Source organism: Cucurbita maxima, unplaced genomic scaffold (assembly GCF_002738345.1).
Source record: "Cucurbita maxima cultivar Rimu unplaced genomic scaffold, Cmax_1.0 Cma_Scf00107, whole genome shotgun sequence".
NCBI lineage: Eukaryota > Viridiplantae > Streptophyta > Magnoliopsida > Cucurbitales > Cucurbitaceae > Cucurbita > Cucurbita maxima.
In genome coordinates, this window is record NW_019272123.1 from 35590 (window position 1) to 56469 (window position 20880).

Here is a 20880-nt window from a genome sequence, read left to right on the forward strand (position 1 = left end):
TTGCACCTATTTTCTAACACTTTCTTCTTAAACTGGAGCTAAAGGCTGAAGCATACTACAAGAATGAATAGACTTAACTCACTTGTGGGTGGAAATAAGTGTCTCACAATCGCAAGTCCACTGCTATCAAAGTGCGATTGTAACCGAACTCATAGGCTAAGAGAGTATCATTTAGTCATTGCAAGTAAAATACCAGGTAGAAATCACATTGCATTAGCATTTGAAAGGGCATCACACCGCTTCGTTTTAATTAAAGGATCAAAACATCACAAAAACTTGTTTAAATTTTTTTCATTGCATCCATGGAGGGCACCATTCAATACAAATCTTCATTACATCAATTAGATATGCTTTTAAGTCCCATGATTTTTTCTTATGCATCCAATTCCAAGATTTGTGTTCAATATATCATAAAAAAAACTTAACTACAACAAACCATTATCCACAAACGACGCCATTGAAAGGCAGAACAGAGAAGGAATGGTAAACGAGAACATTGCTGTCAGCAATGTTTATGTCAAACGATTGCACCTTTGCTTCTTCGCACCATTGAAGAGGATGTAGATTCACTCATTACAGGGCATAACCAGAAAACAACTGAAGCTCGCAACTAGGGTTTTTCTCGATCACGGGCGTAATCAGCAAGTAGAGAAACCACCAAATTTTCTAACCTAAGTTCGCTCAAAGCAGATGGATCTGAGTTCTACACCAGTCCACAGAGGAAAGGATTTAAAATAGCTTTTGATAAAATGGTTTGATATTGCACTAAGATCTGGTACCAATCACATACTTTCTGAACTACTTACTAAATGAAAGTTCAAGCAAGTGAAGCAAACATTAAACAAACAAACAAACAAATAGAAAACAAAAGGCATATGCAGTTGTACTCACTACACACTTGGATGTCCAAAACTCCATGCACTTCAGAAGCAACCCAAATTCTCAAGTGCTTGAGAAGCAAAAGGGAGAACAATCCACAACATTTAAATTGATCTCTAACAAAATTTGAAGATAAAGAAATGTGCTTTCTAAGATTCACTCTTTTTCAGCTTTGCAAGCTCTTGCCTCACCAATCCAGCTCTCTGCAAAAAATTAAATAATATCCATTTGAGGAATAGGTTGCCATGAATTAAGAACACAAGAGAAACAGCGGGTTTAGAGCTCTTATACTTATCGATGATAAAGAAAGAGGGTGGGGGGAACAAGAGAAAGTACAGACGCATCACATATCATCACTGACCTTTATCTTGGCCAACATTAGCTTAAACCTATCAAAATCGTTAAGGGATGCCCTTCGTTTTTTAACGAGAAGTTTTCGCCCCCAAGAGCTATCCTCCCACTTTTTCTGAACATCTGACATGACCGAAACAACGGGTTAGACTTGAGGCAAATAAAAACAACACCCCAATTGAGGGTGGTAGTGGAAGAATTAGGTATTTGAAAGTGAAATCAGTTGAAAAGCATACCAGCAGCCTTCATGGCTTCGATGAGCTCCTTCTTCCTAGGGACCCTCTTAATGTCAATTTTAATGTCAGTAAGAGAAAGTCTCTTGAAGTTCATTTGAGACCTGACCATATCAGGAGCATCCACCAGAGCCTGTACACAGTAGCATTAAAAAAATATATAGAATGAGCAACTAATAAAAAAAAAAATTGAGTGTTATATCACATGGAGGGAGGGATTCGAACCTACAACCTCTCAGAGGAAGTAAAAACGACTTAATAGTTGAGCTATGCTCATGTTGTTAGCAACTAATCAAATATTGAAAAAACTAAACCCAAGTTCACCAGGAAATGTCAACATAAAATGCATGCATATGCCAATTCCATCCAAATCCTTTCTTTTCTACAAAAGACAATTGGATACTGTAGAATCAAATTCAGTAGGGAAAGAAAAAATGGAATATATCCATTGAAACAAGCATGAATGTTTACAAACATCCAGTGCGACATACATCTGTATTTGTAGACTCACGAGAAGTCCCAAAAACAATTAAAATCATCAGCGCATCAAACAACCATAAATTTGAACAACCAACGAAACACCCCTTTTGGTTTCTGGAGAATCAGCCAGAGAAAACAGTTCAAGCTAACCATCAATCAGTAGTAATTTGCATCATCCTCAACCCAACTACTGATTGAATGACCACTAATTAGCGACCTACTAAATGAACATAAAGTTAAATAAGGAATGCTGTATATTATTTCAACAATTATCACTTCAAACTTGAAAAAGCTATGAAATAATTTTCCTAGATAATAAATAGCAGAATTTTATGATATATATGTTTAGGTCATAACGCAAACATCAAATTCAGAAGAAACAAAGGAGTGGGGAAGCATAGAGCTTCCGTTTTCCGTGGCTTATGAATGTCAAGGGGATTGATACAAATTCAAACTAAAAAGTAATACTCATCGAAAAAGTATGTAATAGCAGAGAAAATTACTCTGTTCTGGTCAATGACATCGACAATCACAACAAGCTTTCCGTAGTCTTCGCCATAGTTGACGAGAGCGACCCTCCCGATCTCAACATACCTCTTGAACGGCTACAGAAACAATTCAGAAAACACGAAATTCATAAACAATTAGCAGAACATAAACTCAGGAAGAAAACAACACCACCATGCGCTGTCGATTCGTAGCTAGGAGAAGAAATACGAAGGAATAGAAGCCTCACCATCTTCAGGCTGTAGGGTTTTACAGAGACGGAAGACGAGCCTAGGGTTCTTTCCTCTATTCTGAGTCCAGATAATTGATTCCTTCTATATGTTATTACTTGTGAAATTACGATTTTAGGCCCCCGATTAATTTTTCTTTTCAAGTTTTATATCCCATTTAACTCTTAAAAGTTATTACGTCTATTTAATATCATGAAATTATTTTAAATCTGTAAATCTTCATTTTTATATCCAATATAAATAAACCTCAAAATATAAATTAGAAATTTTCCATTTTTATCCATTTAAATCACTATTTAATAAATCTTAAAATTATTAACTTTATATATAATAAATTAATAAATTTTAAATTTGGTGTCTTACCCGTTTATAATTTTTAAAATTTAATGATCTATATAAAACGAAAAATTAATAGCAAATCACGTAAAAATTAAAACAATGAAATTAACAATGCTACCATGGAAACATATTTGAACACAATTTTTAGTGCAACATTTTCGCTTTAAATCAGTCTCGCTCATTTGGTTTGCTCGATCAAATTAACTCTTCTACTTCTGTCTAATGTGAGAGTCACATACTCGGTGCCATTGAACTAGTTGGTGGGATAGTTTCTTACTGATACGTCAAATCGAACTTGACAAGGAGGCTCGAGAGCGGAATGATATGTTATTATTTTTGTAATAAAAAAAAATAAAAAAAAAAATTGGTGTCACATTATATGAAGTTTGATTAATTTTTACAAATATATAGTTTAAAAGATGATCGAACAACTCACGTGATAGTATTTTCTTTCTCGTCTGGCGACGTAAACAGCACCGCTAAAATTAGAAGAGAGATATTATCAGAACTTCTGTTACTACTCGAATCCCACACTTCCCGGTATCGTCTTCCTCTCTCCTGCCTGCCCTGATCTTTTCAATTTATCTCGCACTGCTTCGATCAGAGCTCTCAACGCCGCACCAATCACAACACAAAGGATTTCTTCTTACTGTAAGCATACATTTCTCTACTTCATTTGCCGGAGTTCTTCTTCGTTACAATTGATTGTTTTCGGCTGTACGCTGTGATCTGATTAAATTGTATATTGATCTCATCTACGTCTGTGTTCTTTTCGTTCATTTTTGTTCCGGATTAAAGGTAGATGAAATTGAATGAAGAAGTTTAATTCTAGTTGAATGCCTTGATGCTGATCAACTGCAGTTTGTATTCTAATCGATATTATTTTGCGACATTCTGTTATGTTGAATTCTGTATTGCTTTCTATCTCGAAGAGAAGCGACCTTTCTGTTCGACTAGTGATTGTGAAGGAATCTGACGGAAATTAATTATTTCTAAGTGTTCTCTGTGAGGAATTCATGTACTTGTTTGGATGCAGCAAGGCCTATAAATGGATGGAACTGTTTTTGCCCCTGCCTTGGAAGGGATTCAGCATGTCAAATCTGAAGCAGGGGAGATTTTGACCAAGCCTTTCTTGGAAGTGTGCAAACATATTTTGCCTGTTATAGGTGCAGTGCCTCTTGAATCCTTTTGCCTTTTAAATGATTCTCTAGTTTCCTGGCGTCTGACTGCATATGATTTCATTTTGACGAAAGAGAGTTATATCAAGAAGATAAACATGGGCTTTATCATTTGCCTGCATGAAGTTAGTAGACTGATATTTCTTTGTTGGTGGACTAGAGAACTAGATTTGTCATTTTAAGGTTTCTGCAGTCTCGAGTCATTTGTTTCCACATCAATATTGAATTCCTACTGCAACTAAGCATTATTGCAATCTCATACTTTGGTTACCACAAACTGATCAATTTTATGACTTGATATCTTAAAATTAACGTCTCAATTATTTCTAATGCAGATAAGTTTGGAGCTTCTATGGCACTTGTTAAAACTGACATTGGAGGCAACATCTCGGTAAGATGCGCACGTCATATTCTTTTCCCATTCGTTAAGTTTGTAGAATATCATTGTCTATGAGGCCCGTTTATGGCAGCCTGTTTTTTTACTTGAGGGAGAAACATCGAAGCTTGTATGCATCTGTTCACTTGATTTTATCTCTGTCATGTTTGAGTTTATAGGCTACTAATCACTGTCACTGGACTTAGGACTTGCTAATTTTCTTGTCTTCTTTTATTGGATTTTCCAAATACGATTGGATTAAATGAGAAACGTAGCTGGAAAAGTAGAAAAAATGTATGGTATCTGAAAAGATAAAACACACATCTAACTTGAGTACTCACGGGTGTTTATAAGCATTCGTGATATAAAACTGTAATTCTTAAAGGAAGACAAATGTATGCCTTCGCTGTTCTAGTGTTTTGGGAATTATATCGATGCTTGTGATTTTGTTATAGACCGCTAATTTCTGTAACGTTTATGTTTTCTTCACCTTAGTGTTTGTATCTGTAGAGATTGGACGCCAAGTATTGTTCCAACCCACCTGCATTCAAGTACTTGTATCACTTGGTGAAGCCTGAGATTGAAACTAATACTGCAAAAGGATCGTCCAGTTGCACAAATGGTCTTCTTTGGTTGACAAGGTTAGACAGTGTCTGTAATGAATCTGGTTATTTTTTCCTTGGAAAAAACACCACTGAAGAATTATATGTTGAATGTTATCAAGGAAGCTGTTGAACACGAATATGTATAACTTAACCATGTTTGTCATTACATGTTACAGTGCTAAAATCTAATTGGTGATGGTAGCCCCCCCCCCCCCCCCCCCCCCCCCCCCCCCCCCCCCCCNAATCTGCAGTTAACTGAAATAAGTAGATGAACTACAACTACTTCAGTTTTCCCTTGCCCCCTTTGGATGCGTATCCTTGCATTTTCTTGGTTATTGCGTTGCACACGACCTGCTATAGCATTTTGATAAAACTTCGATGCGACTCTTTGCACTTCTTAATACAAGGAATGAGTTTTTAGTTGCATCTGCAGTGTGAATGACTGAACCAAATTGCTGTTTTTCCCTTTTTTAGAAAATAATGAGTAAATCTTTGTTTTTAACTAAACCCAGAAATATAATCATCTAAATAACTCTGCAAATGATCTTGGATCAATTTGATTAACACACACTTTGATCCTACTTGCATATTTTGATCCTGTCAGAGCATTGGATTTCTTGGTACAACTGTTTCGCAACTTACTGGAGCATCAGGATTGGACAATGACCCGTGCTTGTACAGAAGCATATGGCAGAACCTTGAAAAAGTGGCATGGCTGGCTGGCCAGTTCAAGTTTCTCTGTAATCCTCTGATGCCTCTACTTAATTTAATTTTTAAATTCTTTGGTATAAGGGGTGATTTTTTATCCAATTTGTTAGTTGCAGCAGTTATTTTCCGCTTTTTATCTCGCCTTCTTTATTTTCCTTCAACTTGGGATTTTAGAGATCAATAGAAGCTTAAAAATGCACTGAAGTATCCGCTGAAGCCCATACGCATATTCCTAGAGTTCTATTTCTGGTATATGTCGTGTTACTAGCATCTTTTTTGGTCTATAACTCGATTATCTTTATCGAGAATGGTGTAACATATGAGTTCACATTTCAAGATTCGAAAGTTGACGTCACTTTCAGGATACAAAAACATGTAGCACATACAGAATCGTGGCAAATTTTGTTAAACCTTCTACTGCTTCAAATACATTTATAGTGTTTGAACTAACTGGAAGTTATTTCACATCGTTAAGCTCAATCCGTGAATTCAGCTTATGAAAAACTATATGTTGATTCTAATGGGATACTAAAATTGTAGGTCGCCATGAAGCTTGCTCCCGATCGTAAGAAGTTTATGGATGTTCTATCAGGCAATGGCAATGTTGAAGCTGACATTGAGAAATTTTGTACAAAATTTTCACCTCTCCTCGCAGAGAATCACAAATTTCTGGTAAGTTTCCCAAATTCCTGAAGAAATGTCAAACTTCCAAACTTGATAGAACTAGTTCAGTTTTGCAAGGTAGTTATGCTTTTTATTAACTGAAATTTCTGAGCCTTTAGGGCGACATTAAATTTAGTTTGGGATTGAATTTCCAAGTCCATTCAATCTATTACTTTTTCTTATTCAATTTTGTATGTCATTAGTCATGAATCAATAGATTAGTATCTCCTAAATGTCTTAATTTGGTTAGGAAAATGTTTTAGAGGACTGATGAAATAAATACTCTCTTTCACAGGCTAGCTTTGGCTTGGACGATCTTAAGGCGTCGTGAGAGGCTGGTCGTCCCTGAAAATCGGAGTTGTGTCTCCTTTATATTGTTACTTCCTCTATGCACTTATATTATAGCTTATTTAAAATCCTTTTAACATCCTTAAAACTCAGACATAATCGTTAGACTTCAATTGTCTTTTGATTTGGTATTCTCATGTTTCTATTTTGTATGTTCTTTTGTTGTGTTTGTAACACAACTAGCTCATTGACATTTTTACGTCTTAACGAGAATTCTAATCTTGTAAAATCATCTTTAAATATTTTTGACATTTATAAATTTGAAAGTTACCTTTAAGGAAAATTACACAAACCACCCCCTTAAAATGATGGGTTTGTTACCATCACATTATTGATTTTTTTTTTTTTTTTTTTATCAAAAAGTTCTAATTTGATTAAGTTGATCTCCGTTCAACATTACATTCGCATCTAAGAGTTCTTTAAGTACTCGAAAGTAAAAATTACACAACTCAAATAAAAAAAGGCATAAGGTGATCGTAATAAATTTCATAATTTAAGGGTAGTTTGTGCAATTTTTTCTTATTAATTTTGGTTAGTTACATAATTGTGCATATATTTCTTGTCATTTCAATCAAAAGTTGAGCACAATTCTTTCAGATAAATAAATAAAAACAAATGAGCCATTTTTAAAAAAATAAAATATTTAGAATTCTAAAAACATCTTCAACAATTGAACCAATAAAAAGCCATTGACTAAATAAGTCAGTCTTAACAAAAAAAAAAAAAAAAAAAAAAAAAAAAAAAAAAAAAAANTTTTTAAAAAAAGGAAAAAAGATGTGATTAAAAAGGAAAAGAGAAAATATTGCGAGAGTGGATGGCCGTACAGTCCCCGCCCCAACCGCTGTTCCCGCGCTTTCACAAAACAGCCATTGAAAACCTGCACTAAGATTAGCTCATCAATCTGCCCTCTCCATTCGAATTTCTATTCCTCCTTCTCTGTAAATTCATCCTAAATTCATTCTTCTCTCAAGCAACCAGGTTTTGATTGACTGGACTCCGGCTCCGATTCCCTCCCCCTTTCCTCACCGGTCCCTGTCGATCAAAACCTGTCGATTTCCCCCATTTTCACTTACTTGTAGCTTTCAGATTCTTTCGACGAAGGTAATTTCTCTTAATTCTTTCTTCATTTATAAATCTCTTTGAATCAACAAGTAATTTCATCTTGCTTGCTTTTCTCTGCATTTGGATCTTGAATCGCAGGTGTAGGTTTATCGATTATCGTGGTTGGAGTTTTTTTTTTCTTTTTCTATTTTTTTCTATTTTTTTTCTTTTTCATTCTCTCGCGATCGGGTAGTTAAGTTTTCAGTTTATATAGCTTATTGGAACAATGGGCACCTCTGTCAAGGGCAACTCTGTAAAGGGCCTCTTAAAAGGACTAAGATACATTTCACAGATTTTCGGTATGTTTTCGATTTCGTTATCGTTTTTGTTTTCGTTCGAAAATTTTTGCCCTGGATCGGGACTTGATTGATTGATTTGATGGAAATTTGCAGATGAAAAGGAACAGGAAATGCAGATTGGGCTTCCCACTGACGTTAAGCATGTTGCTCATATTGGATGGGATGGTCCATCTGGTAATCAAAATAATCCTGGCTGGGTAAGAACAATCAAAGGATGGAATCTCACCCTTTTCTGATTTTATGTTGTGTTTTTAAAGTTTTGTGAACGTCGATTTGGATTTTGTGGGTGTTGGGAAATTGCACAGATGAACGAGTTCAAATCTTCGCCACAAAGCCAAGACTCGGGGGATTTGGTGAATTCTAGTGGGGAACTCCCCAGCAAAGGTTTGCTTCATCTTCTTCTACTTTTATCTGAAAATTTTAATTCGTTTACTCATAGAATGTTAAGGTTTAAATGGCACTCTAGTTTATGAATATGTATTCGTTTCTTCTTTGGGTGAATCATTCAACCTGCGATAAATATAAAGCTAATAAGTTTAATCATGTGCATTGATAAATGATTCAACATTTACATAGCTCATCATGTCAAAATGGAAATTCAGGACTGTTTACATTCAAGTCATGAATATAGATGTTGTTTGATTTGTTATATTTTGATTGCTTAGTCTTGGTGGCTGAGATTTGGCTTAGAATGCTGGTAGATTGTTGTATCTTTTAGAGTTTCTGAGGATGGTGAAGTGATGTTGGTAATGGAAGTTATGTTTGTATAGAGTCTGGAGAGATAGATGTGCAAAAGGCAAATCGATCTCGAAAGTCGAAATCGCAAACATCATCAGAAACGTCTTTAGACTCTTCTTCTGCTCGGCGACATTCTGAGAAAGGTTCTAGGCGACAACGCTCATCATGCCCTTCAGGCGAATCTGTTGCAGAAGGTAGTAATCGAAGCTCACGACGTCATCGTAGTTCGAATCAAGGGGGTTCATCAAGCTCAGAAAATCCTGCCCCAAAACACTCACATCGGAGGAAATCTAAGGGGTCATCTGACGGGGGTGAATCAACAAAATCCTCTAGATCAAGGGAGAATAACTCTTTAACAGACATACCAAGCCCAGTGTTGGAAGCAGTTGATGAAGAACAGGGGTGAGCGGAAATTCCAGACATGGAACTAAACGGCATTCTAGTCGAGCTGGGTGCTTCAGATGGATTCTCCTTGCCCGTATATGAACATAATTTTGTTGCCTTGGAGATGATATGAATCATATGACTTTAGCTTCAGTCATCAGTTAAAATTTTATCACCAAGAAAGTTGTATGTGTAAACATGTAACCAACAGTCATTCTTCAAACGATGACCCACACGTAATCTGAAGCTTGAATTTATATATTCAGCGCCCCTTTTCAATGCAGTGGTATGATCCTCATAAATCACTGATTGACAGAACCATTGTAGTCACAAATAACAGCACTTAGAGCTTATTGTTGCACTGTCAAGTATTCGTGTTGCATTTGGAACATTTCATTTCTCGGGTAATACGAATCTCTTATATCACCTAGAAAATTCTCCGACTGTCTCCGTTAAACCACTGTTCCATCCATGTCTAACAAGGATGCCATAGAAGCTTTTGGGTGTTCAGAAAGCCTTTTATGCCGTCAAGACTCATAAGAGCCTGCATAGGCACTGTCATTAGATAAACTAGGTTATTGGGAGGGAATCCACATCGATCATGGTTTATAAGCAAACCTTTTAGGGAAACCAAAAGCATAGTCATGAGAGATTATACTCAAAGTGGACAATATTATATCATTGTGAAGATTCGTGGTTCCTAACATAGTATCAGAATCATGCTCTTAACTTAGTTATGTCAATAGAATTCTCAAGAGTCGAACAAAGAAGGTGTGAGGCTCAAAAGTGTAGTCAAAAGTGACTTGAGTATCGAACAAATGGTGTACTTTGTTTGAGGGCTACAGAGAAAGGAGTCGAACCTCAATTAAGGGGAGGTTGTTTGAGGGCTCCATAGACCTCAAGGGAGGCTCTATGGTGTACTTTGTTCAAGGGCAGTCCCACCTTCGCTAATTAAGGGAATGATCATGAGTTTATAGGCAAGGAACACCATTTTTATTGGTATGAGACCTTTCGAGGAAACCAAAAACAAAATCACAAGAGGTTATACTCAAAGTGGACAATATTATACCATTAGAGATTCGTGATTCCTAACAAAAACCATTTCACATTTTTAACCTCTGACTGATCAATACATTGATCAAGACAATGAAACTACTTACAGTGAACAATGTAGAAATCCAGACACTTTATGCTTTCCTCTTCCTAACTATGGTTACAGCAGTTGATCTCTAAGTTTCAGTTCGTATCGAAGATTCGATAACGAAACGAATAATAATACTAAACAATGATGGATGATATAATTTCAGACTTTGGGGGAGATGTTTAAACCTGAGGGTGCAGCAAAGGGCATGCATCATGTCTGTGATGATATTATGAAATAACAAACACTCTGAGTTCTCCTCTATCTCCCCTGGTGATCCGAGTATCATTGTCAAGGTAAGTGACTTCAAAGTCGCCACTTCCAGTGTTGGATGGAGGCCTTAACGCATCTGGAAGCCGAGGTACCTCCAATGGAGGAAGCTGTGATAAGTTTCCAGTGGCTTTCACGGTGGTTTTTTGAAAAGTTATCTTTATCTTAGCAGACCCTGATCTCAGTACAAGTAGACAATAGAACAATTCTTCTGGTTAAGAAATGGGAAGTTACATAGCAATGGCCTTGTAATTGTAACACCATAAGGAAAAGAATATCCTTAGAGAACCAACCTATGATTTCAAACACGTGAGCTAATGTAGCAGTGACTTCAGCAGGAGGTAGTGGCCAAGGAGCACCTAACTCGAGCTCTACGATGTTATCGAAATCTTTGCTGATGACGTCGATCCGCTGAAAAACCTATTGATGGAAATTTGAAAGTCAACATTGTTAGAAACCACGAGTCTCCACAATAGTATGATATTGTCCACTTCGAGCATAAGCTTTCATAACTTTACTTTTGGTTTTCTTAAAAGACCTCGTACCAATGGAAATGTATTCCTTACTTATAAACCCACGATCAACCCCTTAATTAGTCGATGTGGGACTCATTTCCCAACAATCCTCCCCTCGAACAAAGTACACCATAGAGCCTTCCCTGAGGCCTATGGGGCCCTCGAACCGCCTCCCCTTAATCAAGGTTCAACTCCTTCTCTGGAGCCCTCAAACAAAGTACACTCGCTATTCAATACTTGAGTCACTTTTGACTACACTTTCGAGGCTCACAACTTCTTTATTCGACATTTGAGAATTATATTGATATGACTAAGTTAAGGGCATAGCTCCGATACCATGTTAGGAATCACGACTCTCTATAATGGTATGATATTGTCCACTTTGAGCATAAGCTCTCATGACTTTGCTTTGGACTTCCCCAAAAGGCCTCATACCAATGGAGATGTATTTCTTATTTATAAACCCATGATCGTTCCTTAAATTAGCTAACGTGGGACTCACTCCCAGCAATTCTCAACACAAACATAAACGAAAACGAACATTGTTAACTAAATAAGTTTTGTTAGTCATCTTGTTTGCAAGTTGTATGAGAAGAAGAAGCAGTCTGTGTCCGGTTCTATAGTAGAGATAGAACTAAGATACGACCAACAACAATAGAAATCAGAAATATTGCACCTGACCAAGAGTGATCGGAAGTAGCCTTCCCGTGGGAGGTCCCGGTCGACTTCCGCCTAGAGTGCGAGACGAGAATGCACTACTGTATATCAGTTTCCATCTCCCTTGCAATTTGTCAAGATCAACTGAGAGGTCCACAGGCCCTCCAGCAGCTTCAATCTCTTTGGCAGCCTCATCTGCCTTCTGTAAATCATCCTCGTTTGCAGCAAGACCTCTATTTAACCCGGAAACCGCACTCTAGTATAATGAAAAAGCAGAGCAAGTTAGGAATCACGGATCTACACGATAGTATGATATTGTCCAATTTGAGATAATCACTCATTAGGACTCCCTCCCAACAATCCTCGACATGCTAGTTCTACATGTGTTCTTGACTGTTGACACCCACTTTCAATCAATCAATTGAAACAGAGGAATGAGAGGCAAAAGAGAGACCTACCAGTAGCTTGAGCTTCAAGGATGCAAGGAGTTCAGAATTAGCCTTGTAATCATCATCAAGAGAAGGAGAGGAATCGGAAGCCGACTTCAAATAGAAACTTCTTTTGGGTCGGCCGTCGCCGGAAAGCAGAGGCCGGCGGCTGGAACACTTGAGCTTGAAATTGGGTGCAAACCCATGGATTCTGGATGGAGATAGAAACCCAGAAGAAGAAGAATCGGAAGAACAGATCTGGAGTGGCGAGTGAAGCACAGAGGTCGCTACCGCAGCCATGGGAACCTTGATTGAGTGGAGAGCGAAACTGTTTGTTTCTCGGGAAAATAATTGAGGGAAGAACAGAAAAACAGGGAAAATTTATGAATCATCAATTGAATGGTTAGCAACGGTGGAATATTATAGAAATCGAAGAAGGATCAATGGAGGTGAGATGCAGAGCGTCGAATTTAGCAACGGTGGAATATTATAGAAATCGAAGAAGGATCAATGGAGGTGAGATGCAGAGCGTCGAATATGATTGGTTCGAGAAATGCCACGTGGTTGTTTCTAATTGAGATTTGAGATCTAGATTGCATCTTCCCGCTATAATCTTTTTGGATAAATAAATGTTTATCTTAACTAAAGTAATAATTATTAATTTAAATATATATTAAANTTAGCAACGGTGGAATATTATAGAAATCGAAGAAGGATCAATGGAGGTGAGATGCAGAGCGTCGAATGGTGGGACAGATAGGATTTGAGTGGAGCGATATGATTGGTTCGAGAAATGCCACGTGGTTGTTTCTAATTGAGATTTGAGATCTAGATTGCATCTTCCCGCTATAATCTTTTTGGATAAATAAATGTTTATCTTAACTAAAGTAATAATTATTAATGCATCTTCCCGCTATAATCTTTTTGGATAAATAAATGTTTATCTTAACTAAAGTAATAATTATTAATTTAAATATATATTAAAAGTTAAATTCTAAATATTTTAAATTTTATTTTTAAGAATGGTTTGAAAATAAATAATTGAAAAAATTAAATAAAAGTAAAAAAATATATGTAAATTATTTTCGCTTTCTTCACAAATAAATAATTGAAAAAATTAAATAAAAGTAAAAAAATATATGTAAATTATTTTCGCTTTCTTCACTTTTTTTTTTTATCACCATACTCTATAATTAAATAGTTGAGTAGAAACATTCTAATTATACCGTTCAAATTATTAATTGTTATTAAAATAAAATTAATTTATATTAGACTTAAAATAATTATACTTATAAGAAAAATTATTAATTGTTATTAAAATAAAATTAATTTATATTAGACTTAAAATAATTATACTTATAAGAAGTTACACTGATAATTAACCTTTCATAAATCTCAAATATTAAAAAAATTATTTTAATATTTATAACAATATTAAAAGTATGATAGGAAAAAGTTGGATTATAATTCTATTTTTGGATTAGACTCGTTGATTCAACAACTTAAACTAACTTTTATGGTTTGAGTTCGAGTAGTTAGAACGGATAATTGTGAGAAACACTTTTAAAAAAATAATAGTTTTTTATTGCTCTTATTGTAATTGTATTGATGAGTAAAATATTGTTTACAAAATATTGCCGCCAATTATTAAGCTTTAATTTATGGAAAAAGAAAACAATAAGGAACAAGCTCAAACATGATGTCGCTTCCTGACAAAAGCAGAGCGTTAAGTGAAGAAAGCAAATGAAATTCAAAAGCTAAAATTCAGATTCAATTTCCCGCCCAAACCAAAAAATCGAATCCCTCCTTCATTCCCCCATTTCTGCATTCTCCAAATTCATATCCATCACTGAAATCAAATCCCTCTCCACTCCAAATCCAGATCTCAACATCCCCTCATAATTTTCATCTATATTCATTCCCATTTCATCCGATCATCACCGGCAAACGCCACCGATGTCGGCTCGCCGTCTCCGAGATCGCAGCGGCGGATCCGCTGCCATTAAGCCCTCCAAACCTGTAACTCCGCTCTCATGTTCCAATCAAAAGACTAATTCCGATTCATCCTGCAGATTTTCGTCGGTGGGCAAGGAGAATCCGAAGTCCACGCCTAAGCTTCCGATGATGGCTCAAAAGCCCTCGATCCGGGCCGTGCCGCGAGTGAACAAGGCTGCGGTAATCGCTGTTAACGACGGCGAAAGTCGTGCTCGGTGGTCCACGTCTTCGGTTCCGAGAGGTAGGAGCTCTAGTCCTTCTGAGTTTATTAGGGGTTCTGTTGACTCTCGTAGGGAGCGGAGGGTTTCGGTTGATCGAGTGAGAGGTTCTGTAGGGGAGAGTTATCAAACGGCTGGGGGAAGAGGTTCGAGCGTTAGAGGTTCTAGTGATAAAACGAAAGTAGGAGTTAAGGATCTGGATGTGATGGTGGGAGGAGGAGGGCTAACTGGATTGAGAGTTTATAGGGAACTGAAGGAAAATGTAAAGCTTCGAGCGAATATGGACGGTAAGAATCGGATTTCTGAAGCTAACCAACCGCCTGATGAGGAGAAAATTGAGGGCAAACCACTGGGGTTTAAGGTTTCGGGAAGACATAGTGGGGAAGCCATTGACGATGCTTTAAGAAGCGATGGAAATGGTAAAAGTTCAATCGTTCCCGAGAAAGTACAGAGGGTTTCTATAATTAACGAAGAAGAAGAGGAGAAACCCAGTTTGAAATCTGAGAAGAAAGATTTAGAGATTTTCAAAGAGGGAGGGCAAATTGGAGGAGAGGGGACTTCAAGCTGTACGAGTAACAAGTATCCGAGCAAGCTCCATGAGAAGCTTGCTTTTCTGGAGGGTAAGGTAAAGAGGATAGCATCGGATATCAAGAAGACAAAGGAAATGTTGGATTTGAATAACACTTCCTCGTCTAAGCTAATACTCACAGATATTCAGGAGAAGATTTCTGGGATTGAGAAAGCGATGGGACATGGTGCAGCTGGTTCTGGTGTGAAAGTGGGATTGACGAGTAAAAACGATAGAGATACCAAGATGGTCTTAAAGGATGAAACTAAGGAAGCAGATGTTAACACTTCTGTTAAAGGTATTAACACGAAGGAATTGGAGGAGAGACTATTTCCTCATCACCAATTGCTCAGGAATCGGATGTCAATGAAATCAGCGTCAGATAGCTCAAAGAGCAATGATGTTCATGGCGTCAAGGTTGAAGATATGCCAATTGATGAGAACCCAATTGCTTTGGAGTTTTTGGCTTCTCTGAATAAGGAGCAAACAAAAGTTACCATGAGGAGCGAACAAGTTGGTATGGAGTTTTGTGAAGTCCAAGAAATGGATGAAAATACTTCTTCAGGATTGCGAGAATCATCAACCCAATTCAAGGGTAAGCAAGAAGCCGAAGTCATTCTCACAAGCGATGAGATTCTTGATGATTTTGATGATCGCGAGAATAAACAGGGAGGCCTAATAGGAGAGGAGACAGATGATACTAGCACCTACCAGATGAATGAAATAGGCACCAAAACCTCAACAGGTGGATGGTTTGTGTCGGAGGGAGAGGCCGTCCTTCTTGCTCACAACGATGGCTCGTGCTCATTTTACGATATTACTAATACCGAGGTATGCCATTTAACCTCTAATGAAGGCTCGCTCGTTTTTAACTGTATTGAAACTCATAACCCCTAAATTTTGTCCTATGATTTACTAAATGCTTCTTTGCAATAACCCTGAAAAGTTAGGCTAATTCACATGCATGGTACAACTCTACTAATCCGATGGACAATTGTTCAACTATTGATCTGAAATGGGTTTATGAGTGTTAGACGAACATGACTCTCCACAATGGTATGATATTGTCCACTTTGAGCATAAGCTCTCATGGCTTTGCTTTGGGCTTCCCCAAAAGGCCTCACACCAATGGAGTCTTAATCGAGGCTCGACTCCTTTGGAGTCTTAGTCTTCTTTGACTGCCTTCGTACCTTTGAGGAGGCTTGACTCCTTTTTTCTTTTTGAAGTCCTTTGTTCGACATTCGAGGATTTGCCAATCTATTGGCACGGCTAAGTTTAGGACATGGCTCTGATACCATGTTAGACGAACACGACTCTCCACAATGGTATGATATTGTCCACTTTGAGCATAAGCTCTCATGGCTTTGCTTTGGGCTTCCCCAAAAGGCCTCACACCAATGGAGAGTATATTCTTAGATTATAAACCCATGACCATTCCTTAAGTTAATCGATGTGGGACACTTTCATCTAACAATGAGAATGCCTCCAGTTGTACAAACTGCTAGATCTTTGCTTAGATTTATTTCTTTACCTATTGTGTTCATCTGTTTAGGAGAAATCTGTGTACAAGCCCCCAGCAGGTATCTCACCCAATATATGGAGAGACTGCTGGATAATACGTGCCGCTGGAGCAGATGGTTGCTCTGGAAGATATGTGGTGGCAGCGTCAGCTGGGAATACGATGGATGCAGGTTTTTGCTCTTGGGATTTTTATAGCAAGAACGTACGAGCTTTCCAGATTGAGGGTGCAATGACCTCTTCAAGGACGGCACTTGCTCCCTTACCCCATAACATTGTGCAAAAGCGATATGCTCCTAGTTATATGCTGGTACCAGAAACGGAACAATGGTGGTATAAGCCATGTGGGCCTCTGATTATTTCAACTGCTACCTGTCAAAAGACTGTAAAAGTTTTTGATGTCCGTGATAGTGACGAAATTATGAACTGGGAAGTGCAAAAGCCAGTGGCAGCAATGGACTATTCTAGTCCCTTGCAGTGGAGAAACAGAGGGAAAGTAGTTGTAGCAGAAACAGAGGCAATATCTCTATGGGATGTTGCTTCTACAAGCGCTCAGGCATTGCTCTCTGTTTACTCACCCGGTTGCAAAATTTCTGCTCTTCACGTGAACAACACAGATGCTGAATTAGGAGGAGGGGTTCGACAAAGGTGCTGTGATTCTTTTATTTCTAATCATATTTCTCTCCTGGTTATTTGTTATTTGGTTGCTTGAAAATGTTAGGAATTACAGATTCTCTACATTGGTACATTATTGTTTGCTTTGAGCATAAGATTTCATGGCAGAGATCTATTCCTTACTTATAAACTCATGATTATTTCTTAAATTAGCTAATATGGGACTTCCTCCCAACCATCTTCCCCTCGTACAAAGTACAACATAGGGCCTCCACTGAGGTCTATGTAGCCCTTGAGCAGCCTCCCTTTAATCAAGGTTTGACTCCTTTCTCTAGAGTCTTCGAACAAAGTACAGTCTTTGTTCGACACATGAGTCACTTTTGACTACATCTTCGAGGCTAGCAATTTCTTTGTTTGACACTTGAGCATTCTATTGATATGGGTAAATTAAGGGCATGATTCTGATACTGTGTTAGGAATTGCGGATCCCCACAATAGTATGATATTGTTCACTTTAAGCATAAGCTCTCATGGCTTTACTTTGGGCTTGCCCAAAAGAACACATACCAATGGAAATCTATTCCTCTGAATTTTCTCACATATTTATCCGTACTCTATTTGAAAACTAATCCATAGTCTAAATAGGTTTATCCATCAGCTCATTTATACTGATTTTGTGATGTTTGCGTTTGTGATATGCAGAATAAGCTCAGCAGAAGCAGAAGGAAACGATGGTGTGTTCTGCACAACAGATTCTGTAAACATTCTGGACTTCCGCAGCCCATCAGGAATAGGCTTAAAGTTGCCAAAAGCTAGCCTCGGCGCACAGTCAGTTTTCTCTAGAGGAGATTCTGTGTACGTTGGCTGTTCCAGTGTCAGGCCAGGAGGGAAGAAGCAGCCTTCTTCAGTGGTACATCAATTCTCTATTCGTAAACAGGGCCTCTTCTGCACTTATGCATTGCCAGAAACCAATGCACACGTCCATCATACAGCAGTAACTCAAGTTTGGGGGAACTCAAATCTTGTCATGGCTGTCTGTGGATTGGGGCTATTTGTATTTGATGCCTTGAATGATGATGTCTCACAGTCCAGCTCTGTTGATCCTGAAGGCACCCAAGTGGCGGTCAAGGAAGTTGTTGGTCCAGATGATTTGTATTTGCCTTCTTTCGATTACTCGACGTCTCGTGCGCTTCTCATATCGAGGGATCGCCCTGCATTATGGAAACAATTGCCATAGGTACGTAATTTAAGCTGCTGGTCAAATGCTGTTTGGCTTGATCTGTCTTGAAAAGCTGTATAAGATGCTTGTGTCTTTTGGTGTTCTATGTAAGATGGTAGAGCAATAGTTCTCTCTATTTATGGTTAATGAGATTGTGTTTGTTATTGCCTGGTTTTGCGTATGGATGTTCTTTCATACATAAAAGAGATGAAGTTGTCCAAGTTTTTTGAAACTCAAGCTGTCTGTTACAAATTAGACCCAACTCTTTTTGATACGAGAGTTTGTGCTGAAAATAGGTGAGGATATGTTCCGTTAGTCTTGTGACTTTAAAACGTGTCTGTTAGAAAGAGATGTCTACATCTTTCATAAGGAGTGCTTTGTTCCCTTCCCCCACTTCCTTTGGGGGCCTAGCGTTCTTGCTGGTCCACTACTCGGTGTCTAGCTTTGATACCATTTGTAATAACTTAAGCCCACTACTAATAGATATTGTTTGATTTTGTCTGTTCCAAATTGTCGTTAGCCTCATGGATTTAAAATGTCTGTTAGGGAGAGGTTTTTACATCTCATATAAGGAGTATTTCGTTCTCCTCTCCAATTGATGCATTGGCACACCGTCGGTGTTTGGCTTTGATACCATTTGGTCCGTTAGTCGCCCCTCACAATTTTAAATTGTAGGGAGAGGTTTCCACATCTCTTATAGGGTTTGTTCTTCTCTTCAATCGATGTGAGACTTATCAATAATCATTTTGGTCTTTATTATTTTATTTTTCTATTGTATGTATATTCGTCGTATGCTTGAAATTATGTTGATATCAATATGCTCGTACACACACTCAATCGATAAATCAAAATAATTATTTTTTTAAAAGTTAAAAAATTAAAATAGACATTAAAAAATTCAAGGACAAAAATGAAACAAATTAAAAAATTTAGGGACTAAAATAAATATTTTGAAAGGTTAAATTAAGATATAAAAGATGGAAGACAAAAATGGGATATAAATTATAAACGAAACTTATTTATGAAACTATATGTGAGATCTCACGTCGATTGGAGATAGTAATGAAACATTTCTTGTTAGTGTGAAACTTCTTTTGGTTAGATGATAACGATATGTAATGGGCTAAAACGGACAATATCTACTAATGGTGTGCTAGTAAATGGTGTGCTAGTAAGGACACTGAACCTCCAAAGGGACAATATAATATCGTGAGGATTATAGGGCTAAAACGGACAATATCTACTAATGGTGTGCTAGTAAATTGTGTGCTAGTAAGGACACTGAACCTCCAAAGGGACAATATAATATCGTGAGGATTATAGGGCTAAAACGGACAATATCTACTAATGGTGTGCTAGTAAATGGTGTGCTAGTAAGGACACTGAACCTCCAAAGGGACAATATAATATCGTGAGGATTATAGTGATACGTAACGAGTCAAAACGAATAATATTTACTAACTGTGGGCTTGGACTCACTAATTTTTTTTTATTTTTTTTTATCTCAATTGACATAAAAAGTATTCTTAATCAAAAAAATTCTAGTTTTCATTTTTATATTTTGTCAAAATAAAAAATAATAATCATAATAATAAAATTTAAGATTAAAAAGAGATTTAAATCTCATTTTAATTATTAACTTTTATGATTTTCACTCTTGATTGGTAGAATAGCATCCAAACTTCCAAAAATATTTATTTTAGTCTCATTTTAGAAAAAATAATAATTTTAATTCTCTTTATTATTATTATTTAATTAATTGAAATATAAATCAGTATGGATGGGAGAATAGTAAGTGAACTTTATGATGGTTAAAAGTTTTACATTTATGTTACAGTAAATTGCTGTTATTTATGCATTTATTTTTAAACTTTACTGCTCACTTTTATGCTTTCCCGGCTACGACTATACCTAAAATCGTACCCTAAGTTTCTATTTAGTGTTTATATCATTTATTATTATTATTTTCGTTCGAGTATTGGTGTGATTGTAGGTTGTCCAATTAACTATGTTCGGGTTGGACTGACATTTTTTAAATTTTTTATACTACTTAATTTAATTTTTACCATTGACCTACTTTTTCCAATTTCATTATTCGGTAGGTTATCCATTACTTTCAACTTTAAAAGTTCCATTTAATCTGTAACAACATATTCCAAACAAAACGAACTTGCTTAAATGAGAAATGAGGAAGAAGCCATACAATGGTATGACATTGTTCATTTTGTTGGATGATGAAAGTCCCACATCGACTAATTTAGAGAATGATCATGGGTTTATAAGTGAGGAATACTAATTCCATTAGTATGAGACCTTT

General features: G+C 37.0%; 5 protein-coding genes across 6 annotated transcripts; 3 read left to right on the plus strand and 2 right to left on the minus strand.

Moving 5' to 3' along the window:
• Nucleotides 1-739: 739 nt before the first annotated feature.
• LOC111473179 (60S ribosomal protein L14-2-like) lies at nucleotides 740-2766 on the minus strand. The gene is made up of 5 exons (XM_023118735.1): nucleotides 2680-2766; nucleotides 2447-2548; nucleotides 1467-1596; nucleotides 1241-1353; nucleotides 740-1082 (listed from the first exon to the last, which is right to left on the minus strand). The coding sequence occupies exons 1-5, from the start codon at nucleotides 2680-2682 to the stop codon at nucleotides 1029-1031; spliced, it is 402 nt and encodes a 133-aa protein (XP_022974503.1). The 5' UTR covers nucleotides 2683-2766; the 3' UTR covers nucleotides 740-1028.
• A 703-nt stretch (nucleotides 2767-3469) lies between these two features.
• LOC111473177 (glycolipid transfer protein 1-like) lies at nucleotides 3470-7126 on the plus strand. Of its 2 annotated transcripts, none has more exons than XM_023118733.1 (7): nucleotides 3470-3670; nucleotides 4056-4185; nucleotides 4533-4588; nucleotides 5084-5214; nucleotides 5783-5918; nucleotides 6427-6558; nucleotides 6845-7126. In XM_023118733.1, exons 2-7 carry the CDS (start codon nucleotides 4068-4070, stop codon nucleotides 6878-6880), a joined length of 609 nt encoding a protein of 202 aa, XP_022974501.1. In that variant the 5' UTR covers nucleotides 3470-3670; nucleotides 4056-4067; the 3' UTR covers nucleotides 6881-7126. The 2 variants fall into 2 exon arrangements, with proteins under 2 accessions (XP_022974501.1, XP_022974502.1); XM_023118734.1 differs by having other exon boundaries at nucleotides 4060-4185.
• A 599-nt stretch (nucleotides 7127-7725) lies between these two features.
• LOC111473176 (CRIB domain-containing protein RIC7-like) lies at nucleotides 7726-9767 on the plus strand. The gene is made up of 6 exons (XM_023118732.1): nucleotides 7726-7998; nucleotides 8098-8120; nucleotides 8213-8297; nucleotides 8391-8494; nucleotides 8603-8681; nucleotides 9068-9767. Exons 3-6 carry the CDS (start codon nucleotides 8225-8227, stop codon nucleotides 9439-9441), a joined length of 630 nt encoding a protein of 209 aa, XP_022974500.1. The 5' UTR covers nucleotides 7726-7998; nucleotides 8098-8120; nucleotides 8213-8224; the 3' UTR covers nucleotides 9442-9767.
• Nucleotides 9768-10473: 706 nt separating this feature from the next.
• Nucleotides 10474-12868, minus strand: LOC111473175 (plastid-lipid-associated protein 6, chloroplastic). Its single transcript, XM_023118731.1, has 4 exons — nucleotides 12461-12868; nucleotides 12022-12258; nucleotides 11124-11250; nucleotides 10474-11005 (listed from the first exon to the last, which is right to left on the minus strand). Exons 1-4 carry the CDS (start codon nucleotides 12728-12730, stop codon nucleotides 10791-10793), a joined length of 849 nt encoding a protein of 282 aa, XP_022974499.1. The 5' UTR covers nucleotides 12731-12868; the 3' UTR covers nucleotides 10474-10790.
• Nucleotides 12869-14151: 1283 nt separating this feature from the next.
• On the plus strand, nucleotides 14152-18795 carry LOC111473168 (KIN14B-interacting protein At4g14310-like). Its single transcript, XM_023118721.1, has 3 exons — nucleotides 14152-16042; nucleotides 16764-17377; nucleotides 18047-18795. Exons 1-3 carry the CDS (start codon nucleotides 14387-14389, stop codon nucleotides 18579-18581), a joined length of 2805 nt encoding a protein of 934 aa, XP_022974489.1. The 5' UTR covers nucleotides 14152-14386; the 3' UTR covers nucleotides 18582-18795.
• The last annotated feature ends 2085 nt before the right edge of the window (nucleotides 18796-20880 follow it).

Excerpts from the sequence above, each read along its gene's own strand:
- LOC111473168 (XM_023118721.1), top strand. The coding sequence starts at position 14,387 with ATGTCGGCTCGCCGTCTCCGAGATCGCAGCGGCGGATCCGCTGCCATT. Across the intron at positions 16,043-16,763 it reads ACGATATTACTAATACCGAG|GAGAAATCTGTGTACAAGCC; the intron begins GTATGCCATTTA and ends TCATCTGTTTAG. Across the intron at positions 17,378-18,046 it reads GGAGGAGGGGTTCGACAAAG|AATAAGCTCAGCAGAAGCAG; the intron begins GTGCTGTGATTC and ends TGTGATATGCAG.
- LOC111473179 (XM_023118735.1), bottom strand. Across the intron at positions 1,597-2,446 it reads ATGTCATTGACCAGAACAGA|GCTCTGGTGGATGCTCCTGA; the intron begins GTAATTTTCTCT and ends TACTGTGTACAG. Across the intron at positions 1,083-1,240 it reads TAATGTTGGCCAAGATAAAG|AGAGCTGGATTGGTGAGGCA; the intron begins GTCAGTGATGAT and ends AATTTTTTGCAG.
- LOC111473175 (XM_023118731.1), bottom strand. The coding sequence starts at position 12,730 with ATGGCTGCGGTAGCGACCTCTGTGCTTCACTCGCCACTCCAGATCTGT. Across the intron at positions 12,259-12,460 it reads CCTTGAAGCTCAAGCTACTG|AGTGCGGTTTCCGGGTTAAA; the intron begins GTAGGTCTCTCT and ends TCATTATACTAG. Across the intron at positions 11,251-12,021 it reads TTCCGATCACTCTTGGTCAG|GTTTTTCAGCGGATCGACGT; the intron begins GTGCAATATTTC and ends TTCCATCAATAG.
- LOC111473177 (XM_023118733.1), top strand. The coding sequence starts at position 4,068 with ATGGATGGAACTGTTTTTGCCCCTGCCTTGGAAGGGATTCAGCATGTC. Across the intron at positions 4,186-4,532 it reads ACATATTTTGCCTGTTATAG|ATAAGTTTGGAGCTTCTATG; the intron begins GTGCAGTGCCTC and ends TTTCTAATGCAG. Across the intron at positions 5,919-6,426 it reads TGGCCAGTTCAAGTTTCTCT|GTCGCCATGAAGCTTGCTCC; the intron begins GTAATCCTCTGA and ends CTAAAATTGTAG.
- LOC111473176 (XM_023118732.1), top strand. The coding sequence starts at position 8,225 with ATGGGCACCTCTGTCAAGGGCAACTCTGTAAAGGGCCTCTTAAAAGGA. Across the intron at positions 8,298-8,390 it reads ATACATTTCACAGATTTTCG|ATGAAAAGGAACAGGAAATG; the intron begins GTATGTTTTCGA and ends GGAAATTTGCAG. Across the intron at positions 8,495-8,602 it reads ATCAAAATAATCCTGGCTGG|ATGAACGAGTTCAAATCTTC; the intron begins GTAAGAACAATC and ends GAAATTGCACAG.